General features: G+C 37.2%; 1 protein-coding gene across 1 annotated transcript in view; it reads left to right on the plus strand.

Moving 5' to 3' along the window:
• Positions 1–371: 371 nt before the first annotated feature.
• hcrtr2 (hypocretin (orexin) receptor 2) overlaps positions 372–23,249 on the plus strand; it is a 40,632-nt gene continuing 17,754 nt past the window's right edge. The window contains exons 1-3 of the mRNA XM_039690417.2: positions 372–636; positions 17,784–17,962; positions 20,286–20,529. Of these exons, the coding sequence (XP_039546351.2) occupies positions 420–636; positions 17,784–17,962; positions 20,286–20,529 (640 nt within the window). The 5' untranslated portion in view covers positions 372–419. The remainder of the gene's footprint in view (positions 637–17,783; positions 17,963–20,285; positions 20,530–23,249) is intronic.

The raw sequence follows: 23,249 nt of genomic DNA on the forward strand, positions 1-23,249 counted from the left end.
CACATCGTTAAAAGTGATGTCCAAAATCGCATTGTCTTCTACTATTATTTACCACCAAGCATTATAATTCAACATGATGAACCTGTCACAAAGAAAAAAAATATATATTCTAGTACAGCATAATAAGATTGTTTGACTGTGGGTAGGCTATCATTTATATGCGACATACACCTGACAGCTACCCCTGAATAAACATGAGTATCCTCACGAGACATTAAGAACCATGCAGCAAGCTCTCTATAGAATATATAGCTTCTCTGTCTTGGTAACTAATTGATAATAGGCTGAGAGGTGCACGTTGCGTCACTACGCCATCAACTCTGAGTTGTATCCCGCTTCCCCTCTCTCTCCCCCCCTCAGTCACTCATGTCAGTCATCCGCGATGCTGGAGAGAGAGAGAGCCCGGCTCCGCGCGCAACATGTCCGCGATCACCGCTAATGACGCGTGCGATGCCTGTTCCACGCCAGCGCTGCATATCAACTCCACGGAAATTTACTCGCATTCTCACGTTGATGACGACGACGAACTTCTCAAGTACATTTGGAGGGAATATTTGCACCCTAAACAATATGAATGGGTGCTCATAGCTGGATATATCATGGTTTTCCTTGTATCCCTGGTCGGAAACACACTGGGTAAGCAAGTTTGCAGCGCGAGAGTAACTCATGAAAGTGCTTTGAAAATGTTTTACACTAAGACGAATAGCCTAGCATTCCACTTTCTGTCCATCGTGTTGCCTGACCATGTTTTGCGCATGGGATCTACTTTCATGTTTGCGCATTTGGCGGATGCTCAAAGAATGCACATTTTATCGGTTGCTTTCTCCTGGGATCAAACCCGTAACCTTGGCGTTGCAAGCGCGTGCTTTACTCTTTAATTTACAGAAATAATCATAAAATATTATATATTACTTCTCTGACAGGTTACCAGAGAAGTGGGGAAGCCAGTAAAAAGGATTCAATTACAGTTGAGATTTTTAAAGTCATTAATGTATTATAAAAATGCAATTAGGCTTGCCTTTTCTATATTTGAGTTTCTGACAATTTAAGAATATATTCATGCATAGCCGACACAAATGCATAACCTACCTTAAGAACAGTCCATGCTTTTTTTCTTCCTTGACTTTATATTTATAGACCTTTGGCAAATCACAAGACGGATTTGCTTTCTGAATGAAAGACGTTATGAATGTAATACCGTGCGTTTACATTTGGACATCACATTTGAAGTTTACAATTATGATTAAACCTCAAATGATCTGAATCCAAGATTAAGTATATTTAGCATATTAATCGTAGGTCCTTTGAAATGTTACTTGACTCAGAATGCTTTAGTGACATCTTTCATGTGCTATTCTCTTTAAAGGTGCAGTGAGAGAGGATTTATTTAGTTTTTTTTTTGTTGTTGCATCAAACGGAATTGCAACCTGAACCAGTGAGTTTTGGACAGAGTAATCTGTTTTCCAACAGGAAGGGTTTAAAATGACACACTTTACAGGATTTTTTTGCACAAAAAAGAGAAAGAAAATAAAACATTATTTACTCGCCATCATGTTGCTCAAAACCTTAATGCTGTTTTTTCTTCTTCTGAGACTGAGTAACATATTTGAAGAATATTTACGCTGTTCGTTGTGACCATGTAGTTCAAGTTTCAAAAACAAAACAAAAAGGGCACCATCAACATAATCCAAGACTATATTGTAAATCTGAGGCTGTATGTCTATGTATGAGACAAAGTCGTTATTTGGTCATAACCTTTCCCTTCACAAGAGCTCTTAAAACCAAATATATGCAACATTTCTGTATTTATTCAGAAAAGTCTAATTCTGATAAAACATTTATGGTAACACTTTACAATACGGGTGCACTAATATGCATTAATTCATGCTTAACTAATGCACAGATAATCATGAGTTAATGTATAACTCATGAAAAACTAAACCATTAATTAATGATCACTGCATCAGCAACTAATAAAGAGTCTATATGATTAATAGATGAAGTAATACACGAATTTTTATTAATTCAACGTGCCATTGTGTATTAATTCCTTTATAACATATTTTATTAACTAATAGTGTAAATTAATGTGTTAATTACCACAATTAGTCAAAGCTATGCACTTCAACTTCTAGTTGTCTGCTTTAATTAATCATTAGCTAATGATTTGCAAAGGTATCATTATGTTATGACTTTACTTGTTGGGGCACATCATTCTTAACTAGTCATTTAGTAATTGTAGTAATTCGCACATGAATTTGCACTAACAATGAAGTAATTAATGATGTATTAATGTATATTAGTGTACCTGTCATATTATCTGGAAGTTGAAATACAAGGCTTTGGCTCATTCTGGTAATTAACATATTAAAATTATGGTGGAATTAATCCACAATTACATATTTAATTAATAAAAATTCATGTATGAACTAATACATTAACCTTACATACTCTTAATTAGTTCCTAATGTGGTAATCATTAATGAATAGCTTAAATAATCATAAGTTACACATTAATTCAGTATTATCTGTGCATTAGTTAAGCATGAATTAATGCTTATTAGTGCACCCGTATTGTAAAGTGTTACCACATTTTTTAGGACACTAATAGGTATACAAAGCAACACAGGAGAAACAGAGAAAAGAAGAAAGACACACTGGCCATAAAGCGATACATTTCACCTCAAGTCCAGGATTAAACCCCAACATGTTTCCTATAGGAGCAGTTTTACAACGCTCGAAGTGAACCCAGGAAACATTTCAAGGAATTGGTGGGGTTGATCTAAACATTTCCAGGATAAAAGGCTGACTATCATCGTCTTTGGCAGTAAATAGTAACATGTTTTTTTTCTGCTTTAACAAAGATGACCTCTAGAAAACAGTGGTGTGTGCGTGAGCCTGTTACAAAGTGTGTTATCAGCAAGACATGCAGAATCCAATTCCCAAGAAGTGATGCAGTTGTAAATGCATGTAAATCCCATAGATTTTATCAAAGTTTGATAATTGCTTTAATCTTTTAAAAACAATTTTTTTAATAAAAATCAGCTGTCAATTTTGTTATTATATATTTATTAGAGCTGTCAACGTGTTAACGCATGCAATTATTTTTGTCCGGTTTAACACAGTTAACGCAGTATTTATATCGTTTGTACCTCTTGTATCCACAGCCACGTTCAAGTGATCTGTGGGCGCGGGCGCTTCGGTCTGAGCAAGCGGCGGAAGTGATCTCTCGCGCGGTTGCGAAAAAAAATATCAACGTTGTCTGTTGATAAATTGAAATCGTGTTCAATTGCGATTTCCTGTATATCTAAATATGTTTAGATCTTCACAGTGAAGGGCAACACTTCTGAAATCTCTGTGTAAACAATGAGTGACGTACACGCGCGAGAGATCACTTGGACGTGGCTGTGGTTACAAGAGGTAAAAACTATATAAATACTGTTGGTTTTCTCACACAAACCGCTCGTTTCGTGTCTTAGGCCATCAATGTGTACTTACATTTACGAGTCATTAAATCATGTTTAATCTGGACTTCTCTGTGCTGCTCTTTGAGGTGGTGACCATAGACCTCCATTATATGACTGACAGACACGAACGGTTTGACCTAAAAATATCAAAATTGAAAATACTGTGGAAACAAAGACACCTACGTCTTGGATGCCCTTGAGGTCAGATAAAACACACCAAAAAATAATTTCAAAGTGAACTATCCCTTTATTTTCATTTGCATTAAAAGGCCAGGCACAAAACGGTGCGTTCTTGCAAACCCTCAAAAAGTGACAACTTTAACATGCTAGATAAAAATATCAGTTTTTTGTGCTAAAACTTCACACACATACACACACACACACACACACTGGGGACATCAGAGATTTATTTTACATCTTGTGAAAATGGCATTTTACCACCGCTTTAAAACCATTCAAGCGTGCCAAGAACACTCTGACTGTGAATGTTCTGTCTATGTGAGGCACACACACACACACACACACATGCCAGTATTGTGTGCCAGAATACAGTTCTCTTTGGCACTTGAACGAACAATAACACACACAAATATGTCAATCCGTGTTGTATCCTCATAACATAAGAGCTGACGTAAATGAGTTTAATAAAGTCTTAAATGAAAGAGTTGTGAGAGAATGAGGGTCTGCTCTTAAAGGGCCAGCAGCCAATAAAGCTGTCTATCATCAAAGTTAATCAAAGAACAAAGCGAACAGAGGAAATGACTCCCTGCTCTCGACTAAAGAACTTCTGTAGCTTTAATAAGGATCTAATGCAGTGCAGACTGTTTGATAACTTTATTACATTTCTGTATATTGTTCTGTATGTGTTAGGAAGGGAGGGCACAGGTAAAGATGACATTTATTATGGGTTTATTTGAAGTTGAAATTAAAAGTTGTTATATTTTTTGAAGCCTGGACTCTTATACAATACTTTGGGGAAAACAGCATTTGGTCGCGGAATTAGTTGTTCTTTTACATTGCTCTATCTACCCCTATGACATATCAATTGAATGTGTTTTCAATATGCACACGCTGTTAGATATTGTAATAGCTCTACAGGCTATTACTTTGATAAATGCATGTGGAAGATTATGTCAAATCATAAAATGTTCAGAGTTATTAAATAAAATTGAAAGTACTACATTATTCAAATGCATTCCCAATGGATAGCTAAGAGGAGAAGATTTTAAAAGATATGGCCTTGACAGTGCAAAGGCAATTATCATTTGAAATTAATTTCCTTTACATTATGAAGTGCTTTACTGAAAATAAAAGGTCAAAAAAGTTTTAAATATGACTGAATGAAAATTAATATGTCAGGCTACACCAGTATAACAATAGCGAGTATGCAGTATTTATAAATGTGATGCAAGTGGAACTAGTTAAGTCATTGGCATTTTATTTTTTTTATTTTTTTGCATTCTTGATGAAATAATTCATTAGCACACACGCGTTTTTGACACACACTGTCACTGTCGATCTAGCTGGAACTGGTTTTATTTATTATCTCATGAATACAATAGTAAGTTCTTTCAAATGCACAAAAATGAAAGTGTGTTTAATACCCATCAATGTAAATGAAACTATGCCCACTGATTGAGGATCATCAGCAAAAAAAAACTTTCTTATGCAATAATAGTTTGATTAGTAGTAGATAATAGTAGTAGACATCATGACTTTATTGGTAACATCCAAATCAACAAATTTTACCACACTAAATATATTAATATGTGCCAAAAAAAACATGGGTTATGTGTCAAATGAGAAATGCAAGTTTTCTTTTTTACGGTGCATCATGTAAATTGGAGTGTCAGCTTAATGTCCGGATCTGTGATTGATTGGACTGATTATCCCGTTCTAACAGCAATTAGCAGATTGACTCTACAGGGGATTGGATTATTGAGTTTTAAATGGTATAGTTCATCTCATTCCCTTCCCTCTCTTTAATGGTTACTCTTCTTATAGCAGTTGTTCAGTACTCTGGCAGGTAGAGCTATACTGCGTACCTTTGATAAAAGTGTCACTTTTTTTCCTCCTGGAAGTGCATGATGTGCTGTGGGGGATTCTTCAAACAACCAGGGCAAGGATGGTCATGTGATGAGAAACAACCACTTTGAGGATGCTTTGAACATGCCCTACATGCAATGCCAGTGCCCCAATCAAAGTGTGTTCTTGCACAAACTTGAAATCCTTAAACCTCAAAGGAAAGTCAGATTTCCCGACAGAAGGCTGCACTACAGCAAAGCCGAAACCACGTCTTGAATATTGGGGGAGGATTGGTCTTGGTTTTCCGTCATGTCAAGCACTGTGAGAGCCGTATCAATTGCTTAGTTGCGCATAAAGCACACGATAAGAGATCTCAGATGTGGGAGAGTCCCTGGATTTACACAGTGCCATCACTTCCCTGTCGTCGTGTGTGTGTTACGCTGCTTCCCGATAACATGTGTGCAAAAACATATTGGTAACACTTTACAATAATAGTACATGTACTAATACCTGAATTAATATTTACTTTACTATGAACTAATGATGAGTTAAGACGGAACTAACCGAGATAGTCTTATAAATTCCTGCATGAATATACCTTCTTTAGTACATGCTTGTTAATTAATGCAATTTGGAAATTGCATCTGTCAATGAATATGCTAGTGTAGATATTTCACTCTTGATGGCAGCATTGGAATCACTTAAAACACAATGAGATGACATAGTTTTAATGATGAATCTATCATTGTGTGTTCAAAGGTTAAATGTAAAAACATTGCAAGACATCTAGTGTCATTCACTGATGTTTGTGACAGTTGCTGGTGTCAAATTTATGAACAATATCACATTGTGCCCTTTTAGTACATCTTTCTTCTGATCTAGAACATGTTTGATTTAATTTCCACCCGAAATGTTAATTAATGCATTGATTAACTACACTCTTAGAAGAAATGGTTCTATTTAGAACCAGAAATGGTTCCATCCCCCGCATATGTGGAACTCCAAAATGGTTCTATATAGAACCATTTTTTTTTTGGTAAAAGGTTCTATTGGCCAAGTATGGAACCTCAGGGTTCTATATAGAACCCAGAGGAACCCTTTTTTAAGAGTGTATAGAACCTTTTAGGGGTTCCAAATACTAGGGCTGGGTATTGAGACAAATTTCACAATTCGATTTCGATTCACAAGCTTGCAATTCGATTCAATTTCGATTACCATTACGATTCGATTCAATATCAATTATATTGGATATCAGTTCAATAAATGCCCATTTTTCTCAAGGGAATCAAATCTCTTAACTAATGCTGTAAACTATGGGAGTCTAGTTGTAGCCAATAGGCTTCATTAGCCTAATATGAAGGTAATAATGAACTGTTTTGTAGCCATACAAACACTTAAATTACACTTTTATTTATTTTTATAATAAGAAGATTATATGAAATATAAACATTTAAATGGTGGCTGTCATAAAAACTTGCCAGATTTATTCAAATATGCATTAAATATTGAAGAACATTAAGATTATAATGCATATGTAATATGGTGTATATATTTAGCAAAATGCTCTTCTCTGGAGTTATTTTTTCTAGCTGACTAACGAGTTTATGTGTGTTTTCTGAGGTAAATATGACGATACATTGATTACAAGCTGTTTAACTGACGTCTTTCCACGGTTGAAACGCTGATTGAGTGAATCAATGTGACATGATACGGATTTCGATAAGTTGTACTCTATCTTTAACACACTTTCAGATGCTCATTCATGTTTATTTGGCGCTGTGACTGGTATTATTAAGCCGGAAGAGAGATCAGCGCTGCTGCTTCTCCAGAGCGATCTCACGCTACAGCGCCAAAACGCTATTTATGTTTTTGAATTTCTAAAGAAAATGGACGTAATTTGAAATTTGAGACTTTGTCTCATATCAATAGTAACAAAGGACAAAGATTGTTGTGAGTTTTTGGGTGCGCGCAGCCGCGCTACAATGTCCCATTCATTCAAATGAAACAGGATGACTAATCGATTCTTGAGATTTAAGAATCGATATCGGTTCGTAAAAATGAGAATCGATTAATATCGAGAAATCGATATTTATTACCCAGACCTACCAAATACGTAGCGCTGATAGAACCTTTTAAGGTTCTATATAGAACCTTTTCTTCTAAGGGTGTAGCATGTACTAACGTGTAGTCAAGATGGTATATTCATGCAGGAATTCATATGACTCATGTCGTAGTTAAGGTTAAGGTCTTAACTCATTAGTTCATAAGTAATTATTAATTCAGGTATTAGTACATGATTATTCATGTGCCATTATTGTAAAGTATTATGGTATAAAACAGGTCCTGTCGTACGATGTATTCATTATATTCAGATTGGATTATGTTGGTAATAGTCACTTACCTAAGAAGTTACAGCGTGCCTCTAAAAAGTGCCTTACCTTCTTTTCGATCTGAATGGGATGTGAAAAACACTTGAGTTTTGCCACAGATTTGTGCAAATGAACTGAATGCTTCATCACGCACATCAGTACTTGAAAAACCGTGGAAAACTGGTCAGTGTCTATTGTGTTTACGGCATTGCGCTTTACTGTTGCCCATAACACCTGAAAGCAATTGCATTCAGCGACCGTTGGGAATGTCCTTGAGGATGAGGAGCGCTGGCGGGAAAACTGTGGCGTTAGGTCATTATATCACCTCGTGGTCCCCTATCTCCAGGCCGAAGCAACAGTGACTTCTTCATGACACACAAACCTCTCTGTAGTTTCATGGTTTTCACAAAACATACAGTGATAAGAAAAGACCGAATTGTTCTGATAAACATGGAATTTCAACCTCAAAAAGGTTAATTATAGATAAAGTAAACACACCTGTTCACCGGTCATTTTCCACAGCTGTAGGCAAAGACAAGCATGCTTCAAATCAATGCTTCTCCCCGGAGACTAGTGCTAAATTAACCCCCTATCTCAGCACCATCTACTGTTTTAGAAGAGGACGCTGCTCAACGGCATTTGTGAGAAACTCAAGCTGAGAGTTCTCATAAAAAGCCAAGTCGGTGTCTCACAATCACAACAGGCTGATATGCATTTGTATGCACTAGATGTGGCATTTGTTCAAAGATTTCATGCGATTTATTGGATGGTTTGTATTTATTTGTGAAAAATTATCTAGGCTCATTTATTTATATTTGCAAAACACAATGCGTATGTGTTACGCTCAAATTGACCTTTGTACTTGCACACTGCTTTATGTTTGTTTGCGATTGTTTTTCTTTGCAAAGCAGATCGAGTTTGTCTGCAAAATGCTGGATTTGTTGTTAAATTATGACACGTTAGACGCCACAGTAACAAGTGCCTGTCCATGTGAAATCTTTGCGCATACCAAGGCGAAAGCACCTGCGCCCCTGGAGTGGAGCCGAGGTCAAGGTCAAAAACTTCACTAACGTGTGCGGCGAAGCAACATCCAGCCACATCGCAAACATTTTGGAGGGAACTCCTGACGATAGTGTTTTAGTGTCTCAGTGCCATGAAGGAAATGTTACTAGAGGGTGTATTCCCAAGGAAAGGGACGTGGCAAGCAGCTAAGGCCTCCATGTGCACCTTTAGTGTGGAGGGGGATAGACCTGCAAAGAAACGCTCCTGCAGGAACTCCAACTCTGCAACCACTGGGCCGATAACTGGGTCCAGCTGGTGCTCTCCGCACCAGGAAGTGAGCAATATCCGCTTCAAAGTGTAGAGTTTCCTCGTGGAGGGAGCTCTGGAGTGGAGGATGGTCTCAGCAACCTCAGTTGAGAGACCTGAACTTATGAGCTGGGCCTCCTCAGAAGCCAAGACCGAAGTTTCCACAATTCTTGGCGGGGTGAAGGATCAAGAGAAAAGGTCCCCACTGAGCGGAAACTCCGGAGGAGAGCCGTCGAGCCTGCCGAAACGGGGCTATTAACTCTCTTCAGAACTCCTGGGAGCAGAGAGATCGAGGGAAATGCGGACAGACGTGACCTCGTCCAGCCACAGAGAAGCTGACTGACTGAGTGAGAACCACAGTGGACAGTGTGTCGTCTCTTAAAGCCAAGTTCACACTACAGGATTTTATGCCCGATTTGCAAATCGTTGAGCTCGCCGACAGGTCGTGTGCAAATCTCGGGGGATTAGCGGCGGACGAAGAACGCTTGCCAATCTGTTAGTATGAAAGAGCCAACAACGCAGCGAAAATGCTCGCAGACGCCTCGCCGAGCCCAGAAAAATATCTAGCCTGCTAGATATCCAGAGCCGTCGCGCGACTCAAACTCAATGATGTCATGAGTACAGCCAATCATAGAAACGCATGGGTTGAGGACACCAGGTAAATCTTAGTTTTTCTTTCTTTTTTTTTTCCTCAGAGCAGATCGTCGCGCAAACAGTGTGCAGCACTAGTTTCTGTCTGACGTCCATATTCACGTGTTGTGTTCACTTCTACGCTGGGTATTGGCGCAATATTTATTTATTTAATTATTGCTTGTTTTTTCGTGACAAAACGTGGTTTGTAGACGAGGTAGACTCGTTGGGTGACCGAGTTGTTGTCAACTCGTTATTTATTTGATTATTTTCATGATTTAGACTGAAAAAGATTTCAGTGAGTCACAAATGATATGCTCTTATCCATCTGATCGTGGTTGTATCTCTATGCAGTGCGTTGTCAACTCGTGTAGAGAGTTACCTGCTGTTGTGGATCAATCACGTTGTGTGGTGTGAACAGCTAAAGCTAGGTTCACACTACAGGATTTTAAGCACGATTTATGCCCAATTTGCAAATCGTTGAGCTCGTCGACAGGTCAGAGTGTTATCACGTGCAAATCATTAGTTAAAGGATTAGTTAACTTTTGAAAAAACTTTTGCTGATAATTTCCTCACCCCCATGTCATCCAAGATGTCCATGTCTTTCTTTCTTCAGTTGAAAAGAAATGAAGGTTTTTGATGAAAACATTCCAGGATTTTTCTCCATATAATGGACTTCAATGGGAACCGGGAATTTAAGGTCCAAATGACAGTTTCAGTGCAAACTGTTCAAAGGGCTTTAAACGATTCCAGACGATGAATAAGGGTCTTATCAAGCGAAACGATCACTCATTTAATAAATAAATAACAAAGTTTAAGTTTTATAAGCTCAAATGCTCGCCTTGCTCTGTTCTGTGATGCGCGTTGGTGACTCTCCTGTTCGAACTCGTTCATCAAAATGAACAAATCTTTTTTTGAGTCATGACTCGAAGGGTCCTAGATAAGACACTTATTCATCTGGAATCGTTTAAAGCCCTTTAAACAGTTTGCACTGAAACTGTCTTTTGGACCCAATGAAGTCCATTATATGGAGAAAAATCCTGGATTTTCTTTTCGACTGAAGAAAGAAAGACATGGACATCTTGGATGACATGGGGGTGAGTAAATTATCAGCAAACGTTTTTTTTTTTAAAGTGGACTACTCCTTTAAAGGCGCACTATGCAAATTTCCACCACTGGAGGTTGTTTATTCAAAACAAAGGCATAGCTTGATGACGCCTTGGGGGAATCATGGGAGTTGTCTTCACCTCTACAGCCGGTGCAGAATACGATGGCGCCGAAATCATTTTCATGGTTGACCGATAATGTATTAAAGATTTATTAACATTACTAAAGCCGTTGGAGCTGAACGAGCCACTGGAGCGATTGCTAATGAGAGACTGTAGACACCTTCTTCCAGTCAAGCGAATGTGGCCGTGCAGTTTTATTATATTAAATACATTTGAGTGTGTTGACAGTTGTTATAAAGCTACTCTGTGTGTTCACTTGGCTGCAACTAAATGAGACACTTGTTAGACACTGCAGTGAGCTAGATCGATATTAGGCATGGTAAAACATGGTTCTCACAAAAATCAAGAAAATGAAATTCAAACAATAAGACTGACTGTGTTGATCACCAGTCTAATAAAATGCATAATATATTCCAGCGTCTTTGGTGTTTCCATGGTTTCTACAAAATAAAACCCGGAAATTGAAGGTAACGCAGGTAATAATGTCATTGATAGGCAACATAGGTGTCCCGGTTAAAACTGCTTATTTCTCTGGATTTAAACATTCTTAGAAACATTTGGGATGTAAGTACACAAATCAACAAATATATATTAGATTTTCCAGTGATTTTTGAATATTTTAATCCAATCTTAAATGTTATATATCTTACATCTGACATATTATACCAAATCTTACATATTATACCTTTTAACTGACAAAAGTACGGGGAAAAAATCCAATGTTTTCATTTGTATTTGTAAATATTGATGGCTGCAACACACTCACAAATAGTTGGGGAAGAGGCTAAATAAAAGTGAAAAGATATCTAACAAAATATCCGAGTTAAACTGTTTCGAAACAGTCCATAATTATCAGGTTGGTTATAGCTGAGGGTATGGTGTTTGGGTATAAAACGCGTATCTCAGTCTTGGCAAGGAAAGATGAGTCATTGCTCATCACTTTGTGCCAAATGTCACGAAAGTAGAAAAATCACATTCCTACAGTCCCTCAGTTGGCAGTGGCACTGCATGAGAAACCATCATGCCGCTTTGTTAAATATAGCCACATGGGCTCGGGATTACTTTGGAAAACCGTTGTCACTTAACACAGTCTTCCGCTGCATCAATAAATGAAACTTAAGTCTCTGTTACACAAAGAGAAAGTTATACATCTGTGCCCGTATTCATAAAGATTCTAAGAATCCTCTCAGAAAACTCTTACTTTAGCTTGAAAACTTTTACGTAGGAGTCTTAGCTTAAGAACGATTCGGGACCGATCTGAGAGCAACTCTAAACAAGGAAAACACAAAAACTTTCATCTTAGTGAGGAGGCGGGGCTGACCCCATTGCTATGTATGAAACAATCTTTTGAAGACTGTGATTGGTTGGTTGTCCAAGAAGGAAAAAAAGAGCGATTCTAAGTATAGAGTTTACCCACACACACACATTATATATATATATATATATATATATATATACTTTTTTACCATGCTGTTAATTTCCTAAGGTATTTGATTGGCTTACAAAGATACAATTTTTCTACTCTTTCCAATTACACTGATTGCTGTCTATTTAAGTGCTGGTTTGAATGTTGGCTTTATTTGTGTATACTTTTTGTATATATTCACGTCTGTTTCTTGTTTTTTTTTCTCACTTTTTTTCACTTTTTCACTTCTTCACTTAAGTGAAGTTAGGGTTGATCACCTTAAAAAACTACAACTCCCACCAGTGGACTACAACTGTCCCTACCTAGCCTCTGCAGGTGTGGGTTATCACTGTTGATTGTCCTAGTTGAACATAGTCAAATGGAAGGTAACATTTTGTTTGTGTATGCCCTGAGGATGGTTGTATCACCGAAAGCTTGGCATTAAATTTGGCTTGAAGGACTCAAGTGTGCAGACAATTTGTTCTTTTGGTTGTCAAGTGTTATCTGTCTGGCATATGAAACTCTTTCATATGGCTTTAACATAGCAAACATGGAATAAAAAACAAGAAAGATGAGAAAGCCCAACGGTACAGAAGAACTCTGTTTACAGTTAGCCCAGTTAGTGTATGAACACGAGGCCATTCTTAAAGGAGAACTCCGGCACAAAATCAACCTTTGGTCTGCTAAAACATCGGTACCTAGTCGACTGTTCTCTGAGATTTGTTTTCATGATAATTGAATGTAAAGAGTTTTATCTCTAAAAACTGTTTAGCGTATAACGCTAGTATATGGGGGCATATAATAAGTCAGTCCCTCCAGGATTTCACGATTTTTTTTTGTGATTTTTGTGATCAAAATGACTGATTTTGTGGTGGTAATTTCCAAAAAATTTGTGAAAAAAATTGCGATTTATATATAACATTTACCATAATAGTATTTAGTCCTTCCAGAAAAACGCAGAGTTTTTTTGTGATTGTTGTGGGCAAAAAATTGATTGATTATGCGGCCCGTTTTCTTTAAAAATGCAATGGAATATGCGGGATATTTATGCAATTTTATGCGATGAAATTGCAGCAATTCGCAAAAATTGAGGGAACTTGCAAAAATTGCGGTTTGATGAAAAAGAGAAAAAAAAGTGATTCTGTTCTCACTAGGATAATGTAAGAGTCATTTCTTATTACTTCCTTTGATAAACAAGCATACTACATCATAGAAAGTGCTGGGAATATTTAATTTCTCATCTTGTTTTATCTCAGACTGTAACGAGTGTAAATAAGGTGTGGCCCCTTTAAGAGCTCTCTGCAGTGTTATATGTGCGCCTCGAACACCCCATGTGTGCGGGTAATTTCTGTTTGATGCTACTTCTTTTATCTTATGTTGTTTATTAAGTAACAATGTGACGGTAGAACGTGTGACAGACAGTTTTACGAGTTCGATTTGTGAGATCAATTGCCTCCGTGAGTCTGTCTGGCGTCGCGTAATTGCGTCACTTCATAACGTTCCCATGGAAACGGGAAAATGGCTGCTCTTGTGTGAAGCAAACGCAACATTTTTCAACTTTCTGCTTAGATACATGTGACTTTTTTTGCAACGAAAATGCGAGGATTATGAAATTATGCAAACCCCGCATATTTTGCACGGAAATCGGCAATTTATGTGGCGAAAGTGCGGCGTATTTGAAAAAATGCGCCCCCCGCATAAATATGCGGACTTTGGCTGAATTTGCATTGAATTCAGCGATCGCATAATCGCGTTTTTCTGGAGGGACTGATAAGTAAAAAGAAAGTTAGTTCAGCCAAGAGAGTTCAAGAGATTTCCACGACGTATGCGCGAGAATTGCGATCTCCTTCAACTACTTCAGTTCAATTCTCGCACATGCGTCGTGGAAATCTCTTGAACTCTTGTGTCAGGCCTACAAGGAAGAAAAGGAATAGTCGAATAAAGTTGTTATTTTTGTTTGTTTTTTCGCACAAAAAGTATTCTCGTCGCTTGATAAACTTATACTTGAGGCACTGTTGTCACATGGAATATTTAAAGGAGTAGTTCACTTTTGAAAAAACTTTTGCTGATAATTTACTCACCCCCATGTCATCCAAGATGTCCATGTCTTTCTTTCCTCAGTCGAAAAGAAATTTAGGTTTTTGATGAAAACATTCCAGGATTTTTCTCAATATAATGGACTTCAATGGGAACCAAACGGTTCAAGGTCCAAAAGACAGTTTCACTGCAAACTGTTCAAAGGGCTTTAAACGACACCAGACGATGAATAAGGGTCTTATCATGCGAAACGATCGGTTATTTCAAAACTTATTCCAAAAATGTAACTTTTCTCAGGACAAATGCTAGCCTTGCTATATTCTCTGAGGCGCGTTTGTGACGTCACGTAATACGTAATTACGTTCAAGAGGTCACGGGCGACGTAGCCGGAAGTGATGTAGTGACTTTCATTTCTGGCATTTGTGGCATTCCTGCGGTGTCTCTGAGATGTTGCCGTGTCTCTAATAAGATCAGTCACAAACATGATCCCTGCTCGATCTCGTCTATATAGCGTCTTATGCAACACATTTATTCTCCCTCTTTGTCTTTCTGCCATTTTCTCCTCTACTAATGAAACTCTTAAGGCTCTTAAAAGTCATCGTCCGTACTCCCAACAATTTTGACTATAAGACCTCTTTTAAGGGTTAAGATGCTTTCTGAATGACTTTTTCTTCAATTTCAAGAGTAAATGCCCACATTTTTAAGACGTTTCTTAGAATTTTGACACTAGGAACTCTTTGCATTGAGATTCTTCATGAATACGGGCCCTGTTCTATGCAGAGGGACCGTTGAGTTCTCTAGGCACCAGCACATCTCAGATGCTCTAAAATACTGTGGAAATTTGCACTGTGGCAAACAACTGTCATGAGATGGGTGAATTGCATGTGTGTGTGTGAAGGCATCACTGACATGGAGGGGTATATTGGGATTGTACGGAGACATTTAATAGCATGAAGATGACATCTTTACTGGGTGCCAATGACAGGCCTCGTTCTGCATGTGCTGCACTTCACACAGTAGAAGGGATGTGCCTGACTGCCCGCCTTGAGTCCAGGGCCCGTATTCATTAAAAATCTTAATGCAAAAAATAGCTCCTAGTGACAAAATGTGGGCATTTACTCTTAAAAATTAAATAAAAAATCCTGGTTAAGAAAAAAGTAATTCAGAAAGCATCTTAACATTTAAAAGAGGACTTAAGGTCAAAATTGTATAGGAGTACGGATGAGGACTTTTAAGATTCTTAAGAGTTTCTTTAGCAGAGAAGAAAATGGCAGAAAGACAAAGAAATGTGTTGCAGACAATGGATGACAGTGAGTTGATATGACGTTATAGATTAGATCACGCAGGGATCATGTTTGTGACGGATCTTATTAGAGACACGCTAACATCTCAGACAAGAAAAGGCCGTAAGGCCAGAAATGAATCACAACATTAAGATAATTGGCAACTGGGAAAATGCAATAAAGCAGCAGTGATGATTTGGGTCTGTCACAACCTTCTGTAAGCAGTGATCCCACAAACATTACAGCTCTTTCAGGACCTCGTATTGTGTCGCAGTTCATTAGTTTCCGCTGGACATTCCCACCTTGCAGGCTCAAAGAACTGCAATGGTTCATCAAGTCATAACAGGGTGAAAGTCACTTCTGCCATAACCTGACGGGATCGCTTTTAGTGCACTAAGGAACTCTGGGAACTGGGGTAGTAACCCGACCACAAAAAGAACTACAAAATTTGACTGCTTTACGTCAAGCTCTACAATATATCCTTTCATGAAATCATGCAACATAATCTAACTTGTCTGTGGACATCGTTCATTCTAAAGCGAGGGTGCGTGCGACGGTAGGTTAAACTATTTACGACAGCGGTAATGGCCAATTTTTTTGTCCGACCGAAGAGGAAAAGTTCCATGGTATTACTTTATCAGCATGGTAAAAAAAAGAAAAATATTTATATACATATCTATAATGTGTGTGAGATATATGAAGAGTTCCGATGCCTCTAGAATGATCATTTTTATCAAACTTGTATATTTAAGTTCAGTAATTTCACTTAAATGACAATTAATAGGTAATTATCATTGTCATTTAAGTGAAATTACTGAACTTAAATATACAGGCTTGATAAAAACGATCATTCTAGAAGAAAATTTCAAATGGCACTTAGAGGCTTTTGCATCTGAACTCTTCATATATTCAAGCTTGCTCTTTTTTTTCCTTCTTGGACAACCAACCAATCACAGTCTTCAAAAGATTGAGCCTCCTCACAAAGATGAAAGTTTTTGTCTTTTCCTTGTTCAGAGTTGCTCTCAGATCAGTCCCGAATTGTTCTTAAGCTAAGACTCCTACGTAAATGTTTTTAAGCTAAATTGAGAGTTTTCTGAGATGATGCTTGGAATCGGGCCCTGATCTGTCTCCTAGGATGAAGGATAATCAGACAACGACGACCAAGGACTGTTGAGCAGCTGCCTTGTATCAGGCGAAATTGGGCAAAAAATACACTTGCAAAACTTCATCAACTATTAAAAAGTGTATGTTTAAGGTGATTTAAGGCATTGGGGTCAACATGCCTCTTTTCCAACTGTTTTGGAGTGTTTTGCAGGCAATGAAAATCAAAATTAGTGTATATTTATAAAACAAACTGTTGGTCAGTGATTGAAAATTTTGTACTTTTGTCCATTAAATAAAGTTTAAAGAGAATTAACAAATGACAGATTCTTGATTTTATTGCATTTTACAAAACTTTTCTGGAAATGGGGTTTGCATCAACTGATTAGACTAAGGCTGCGTTCACACTGTCAGGCCAAATCCGATTATTTGTGTATCCAATTGTTATCTGATCTAAAATTATTATTTTTTCCAATGAAAATGGATTGGGTGTTAAAGGAAGAGACTTTTAAAATTCTTACTAATGTGTTAGCCAACTGGTATGTAAATGAACGTAAGGAAATTAAAATCGCAGTTCATAGAGACCACACATGCTATGTTTGTGATCTTGGTGTGCCATTCGTAATCACTCCTTCAATGGCGTTTGAATTATGGGAAAAACAATGTAAAAGAACATATCAGTTGTTACAATTTTCATATCAATATGGTACAAGATAATCCTATTCAAATCGATGTGATAAACACATTAGGTCAAAAGTAATCTAAAGGTAGTCAGATTTTATTACCTTAAATGTGTATTGGATTATGTATTTAACTTTAGTTTTCACCATGTAATTTGGAATCAGTAATTGATTACAGTTTTTTTGACAATTTTTACAGCCACACTTTCTTAAAAAAAATACTATTACTCATGGTATCTTTCATTTCAGTTTGTTTTGCAGTTTGGAAAAACCATCACATGCGCACTGTGACCAACTACTTTATCGTGAACCTGTCCTTCGCAGACATCCTAGTCACGATCACATGTCTTCCTGCAAGTCTTGTGGTGGACATTACAGAAACCTGGTTCTTGGGACAGACCCTGTGCAAGATACTACCGTACTTACAGGTAAGGAAACAGTTGACGTATGGACTTAATTTGCCACTACATGTTTGGGTTTCTTTTCATAGGAAGCCATATGCATCTAAGTAAAGTTTCAAATGTTTTAACACATTATTTTGTGAATTATGATATATTTGAACTTCTGACGCATCAGGATTCTGCTGCTCAAGGTAGTTTGTGCTTGTGTCGCAGTCAATAAATCACGAAAAGAGCTTAAGCTTTGAACGTTTTATTTGTATTTTTTTTTTGAGATTGAGATGCTCTGCCATGAATTACATGCTTTTCAACACCATTTGATGGGACTGATGGAGTGACAACATGCTCTTCTGGTCATTTTTTAAGGAACGCATTCAACCTTTTGTCTTGGAAGGACCTGATGGATCATCTGTAATATTTCAGCTGACATACCCTTCGCAGTTTGAAAGCTTGAAAGTATTGTTTCTTTTCCATCCCTGATGGGCATAGTAATCTTTGCTAGTTGAATAACTGAATATTAATGAGAGTTTTGAAGTTATCAAGGCTGGAGAAGCAGCTGTGGGCCATGCCTGCGGCTGCTTCAAGTGTTGACATATGTCTGAATAAAATCAGTTTCCAATCAAATTCATGTCTTTTGACCCTCAAATAGAGTTATGTTTGATTGATGCCAGTAGGATTGTTTCAAATGCATCCCAGACACTTAAGCTCAAACTTCTTCAAGCTGACATTTATTTCAAAATAGCTCCACTTGAGCAGGACTAGAGGATGAAGTCTCCATTGATGCTATGCAGATGCATCAGACATATGCAGTGTGGAGCTTATCTATAAGCATATCTGTTGAAATTGACCAATTTGCACAGAACACACGCATTGAAAATCGAGCGATAATCATGTCATCTGACATCCTGTTGTTTTTAAAAAAGGTACTGCTCTTTTAGATATGGAATTTCTATAATACAATCCACATTTATATTGACTGAAAATAGATATCAGTGAGTTTCAAACTGATCCGATCTGGAATGCTTCTTCACATGCATGCATTCATTGTTTTTCTCTTTTTTTTTTTTTTTTTGTCGGGAGTGTCTGGTATCCACTCTTTAAAGGAGGAGCTCTAACTTGTTCCTCTTTTTAAAATATTATTAATAATTATTATTATTATTATTCACTTTGATTGGGTTCCCAAAACTTCCTCTGAGAGGTCTGACAAAATAAAACACTAGTAACTGAAGATTAAATATTCATTCACGTTGATATATGAACATGTAAATGTGTCATTCAATTGTCAACTAATTATTTCACAGCAACATTTTTGTGCATATACAACATTCTTTGGGTCATGCCTGTTCCACAGTAGAAATTGTTCATGCTGTTTATTCATTTGTTAAATAGTGACCATGTTGTATTAGTGTTTCCTAGTTTTATGTAAACCAGAACCACAGTACCTTCTAAAAAAAAACTAATACTTGCCGATATTTGTTCTGTGTAATTCCCATCAAAGATGCTGTCATAAAGAAAATTGTCATTGTACAAAACACAATGGAAATTAATATTAACCCCTTAGCTATCACCCCCCTTTTTGAGAATGGGGGTTAAAATGCACTATTCACACTTAAATGGTTGTAATTCAAGAATGCTTTGGAATATATATCCGAGTTTGGTCTTGTTTTAAAGAAAACACTCCGCAGATTATTTCTGAAGTAAAAATTGAAAAAGTTATTTTAAATTTATTAGTAAATCAAATATACTGTACGATATATTTTTTATTTTACATAAAATATATTTTTTACAAAATATTTTTTTACTATAAAATTACTATAAAATCAAAGTCATAAATCTAACCATGTTATGTTCCAAATTTGAAGTTGATATCACAAAAATTGAAGTTCCCATGAGATTTTGTTTAGGCGTAGTACCAAAAATAGCCACCGGGTGCCATTGAATTTAATTGTATACATTCTGCCTTTACAAATTAATACATTTCTGTCCAAATATCAATTTTGTCACAAAATTTGGAACCTTGAGACTCAGTTAAAACCTATACATAATTTACCAACTCAAATTTCTAAGAAAGAATCTTTTATTTTAAACATTTCATTTAGAGAGAGGGAACAAATGAAGAAACGATTCCTACTGATTCGTTTTTTTTTTTGTTTTTTTTTTACTTCACATGTTATTGGACATAATAAGTCTGCAAGTTTTTAAATTATTTCAAATTCATCGCATGTGACAGTGTACATTACTTTCTTACATAATAATATTACTCCATACTTAAATGTATAATTACACTGTAACAAGGACACCTTCAAATAATGTGTAAGCCTTCTTGTTTGTGGCTCTCCATCTCCATTTGTAGACGATCTCAGTGTCGGTGTCGGTCCTGACTCTGAGCTGCATTGCCCAGGATCGCTGGTACGCTATCTGTCACCCGCTGAAGTTCAAGAGCACTGCCAAGAGAGCCCGTAAGAGCATCGTTCTGATCTGGCTGGTGTCCTGTGTGATCATGATTCCTCAAGCTATAGTCATGGAGTGCAGCAGTCTTCTGCCAGAGCTGACCAACAAAACCAGTCTGTTCACCGTGTGTGACGAACACTGGGCAGGTAAGAGATCTTCTGCTTCTTCACACTAGGGCTATATATCACTTTAAACAGGCCATTTAGTTTTGCTATGGGAGCTCAGAGAGATAGCAAGGCTCAATCGAGTATCGACTGCAACCTCAAGAACATAATTAATGGCTGTTTTATGGCTAAAAGTGTTCAATTAACCCTCTGGAACTGAGGCATTTTCTTGACTTGACGGTTGTTTCACCGTCTCGGGCCCAATTCCCTCGCCTTGCTGCAGGTCTTTAAGCAGAACATGACTCTGACGCACAGATTGTAGTTTATATAATCTAATTTACTTTTTCATTGTGCTTTCTCCGCTAAACAAACCTCACTTGCTGAATTGTTTGCTCAAAAAATGCGTCCCATTTGTATCTCTTATTTTGACAAACAACAATAAATAAGGCAAATAATTTCACAAATAATGCTCCCTGAAGACAAACAAGCTAATGATGTCTACATTTCACGTCTTGTGACTGCCGTTGGCCGATAGCATTGCCGTGATTTCACACATGCTTCAGAGATGGCATTCTGACAACAAGCGTTGAGTTCCCTCGAATGGGAACAAGACATTACAAATTAATTAAAAACAAAGATTTCCACAACATTTGTGAAATGACATGTATTTAGTCATACTTTTGGGAGAATAATCTCATTGGCCTTTTATGTGAATAAAGTCATAAACCTCTTAACTGTCATCCCCTTTTTTTTGAATAGACATGGAAATGCACATTTCGAACTTAAATGGTTGTATTTCAAGAATTCTTTGGAATGTAGACGTAAGCTTGGTCTCGTTTTAAAGAAGACATTTGGCAGATTTTATCGGAGTGAAATAAATTAAGGAAGTGAAACAGATAAAAAAGTTATAGAAGTTTGAGTTTATGGAAATGTACAATGTAAAAAAATAATGATTCCTATTTTATATACAATTCAAAACCTGGGCTACTCTAAAACGACAGAAAAATCCCAAAAGCCAAAAATCTGAACAAGTTGTGTTTCAAATTTTTGGTTGATATCTCCAAAAAATGAGCTTTCTGCGAGATTTTGTTTGGGCGCAGTACCGAACGCTTCCACTAGGGCACAACCAGACTCCATTACTGCCCATATAAGGGCGCCTCCATTTTCATATGTGTTTTGAGTGATATCAACCATTATTTTCACAATTTTCATACAATTTATGAAGTAGAGATCCTATTCAGAAGTAGTTTGAGAAGTCTAGCAGATTTTGATATGAATTCAACCTCTAAGAAACATGTGCGTTATAGCTTCTTGCCACATCACAAATGGTGAATTTATTATTATTTTTTATTTGTTTTTGTAACATTTAAAAGATTTTCAGACCTTTTTTTTTCTAAAATAACTGAATGGATGCAATCTTTTGAACTCTTGGCATGAAAACAAACTGAGGTTTCTACCCTTTTTTCATGATTTCTCATGTTCATTGCTATTTCAAAATAAAGGTCTGAACACGCTTTATGAGTATGAAAATATTCTTGCTGCAAATTGATAAATTACGGCTCCTCTGTAATTTATTTTGAAAATCAGTCGCCAAATATGGAAACTAGAGATTGTAAGCTTTCAAATGAGTTTGTCAATGTTACTTTTTTTTCTACGATATTAATGTTTTAAAAATATGAATGGCAAACGTCCCACCTTTAACAGTTTAGGGGTTAAAGAGATTAAAGTAGTAATATTATCAGAAAAAAGTTTTTAATATAACAAATACGCTGTGTGCAATACAGTATAATTTGTTCATAATTCCAGGGAACAGTCTTATCTAACCCCCCTTTGTGTCTAATCATTACTCATGCTTTGTATTCATATAATTTGTGATGAGTTTTGAACATGCAGCAAGTCCATCACATCCTCTTTTATGGTTTCGATTTAGTCACTCAATACTGTTGTGAATAATGAACTCATCATACTGGCAGTTGTGTGTGGATTTATCAGTAATTTTTTAATATATTCTCCTTTCAGTTTTATAAATGGAAATTTGTCAAAGGCAGAAGCCCAAAGGCACATTTCTCCCTGTTCCCGTACTGCGTGTTCCAGGAGTCAACATTAATCAGACCGTATGGATTCAAACATTTATAGTGCTTTGCTGCATATTCCCTTACAAAGATTAAATCTGTCTGCATTGATCGTTCCCTTGCCGAGCAAAAAGACACAATGACAGATGAAAAGACATGAAAGGCAGAGCGCGGCCCCCTGGTGAGAGACGTGGGCCGCCCCCCTGGTGAGAGACGTGGGCCGCCCCCCAGATGAGTCTCACAATGGCCACCAATGAGTCGTGATCCAGCAACGTGTGAGGAGGTGAGGGCCCCCAGATGAGCACGGGGTCCGACACTAATCTCCCGGTGCCAGGCAATTTGTTGGATGACAAAATCATATCAAATCCACCCTTTTCCAATATCGAACAAATAGAATTTCACAACACCCAGTCAGGATTTCACTGCAAGGTTTGCTGTCACACAACAAAACAAATGAGGTATAAATTCAGGTTACTAAACAGATATGCCAGTTTTAATTTGGGAATAGATTAAATTAGGTAAAGGGATAAATTCTGTTTACTAAAATTGTGGGGTCTTCTGCTGTTGTAGCCCATCCGCCTCAAGGTTGTGTGTGTGTGTCTTCACTGCATACCTCGGTTGTAACGAGTGGTTATTTCAGTCACAGTTGCTCTTCTATCAGCTTGAGTCAGTCGGCCCGTTCTCCTCTGA

Source organism: Pimephales promelas, chromosome 11 (genome assembly GCF_988280905.1).
Source record: "Pimephales promelas chromosome 11, fPimPro1.hap1.1, whole genome shotgun sequence".
Taxonomy (NCBI): Eukaryota; Metazoa; Chordata; class Actinopteri; order Cypriniformes; family Leuciscidae; genus Pimephales; species Pimephales promelas.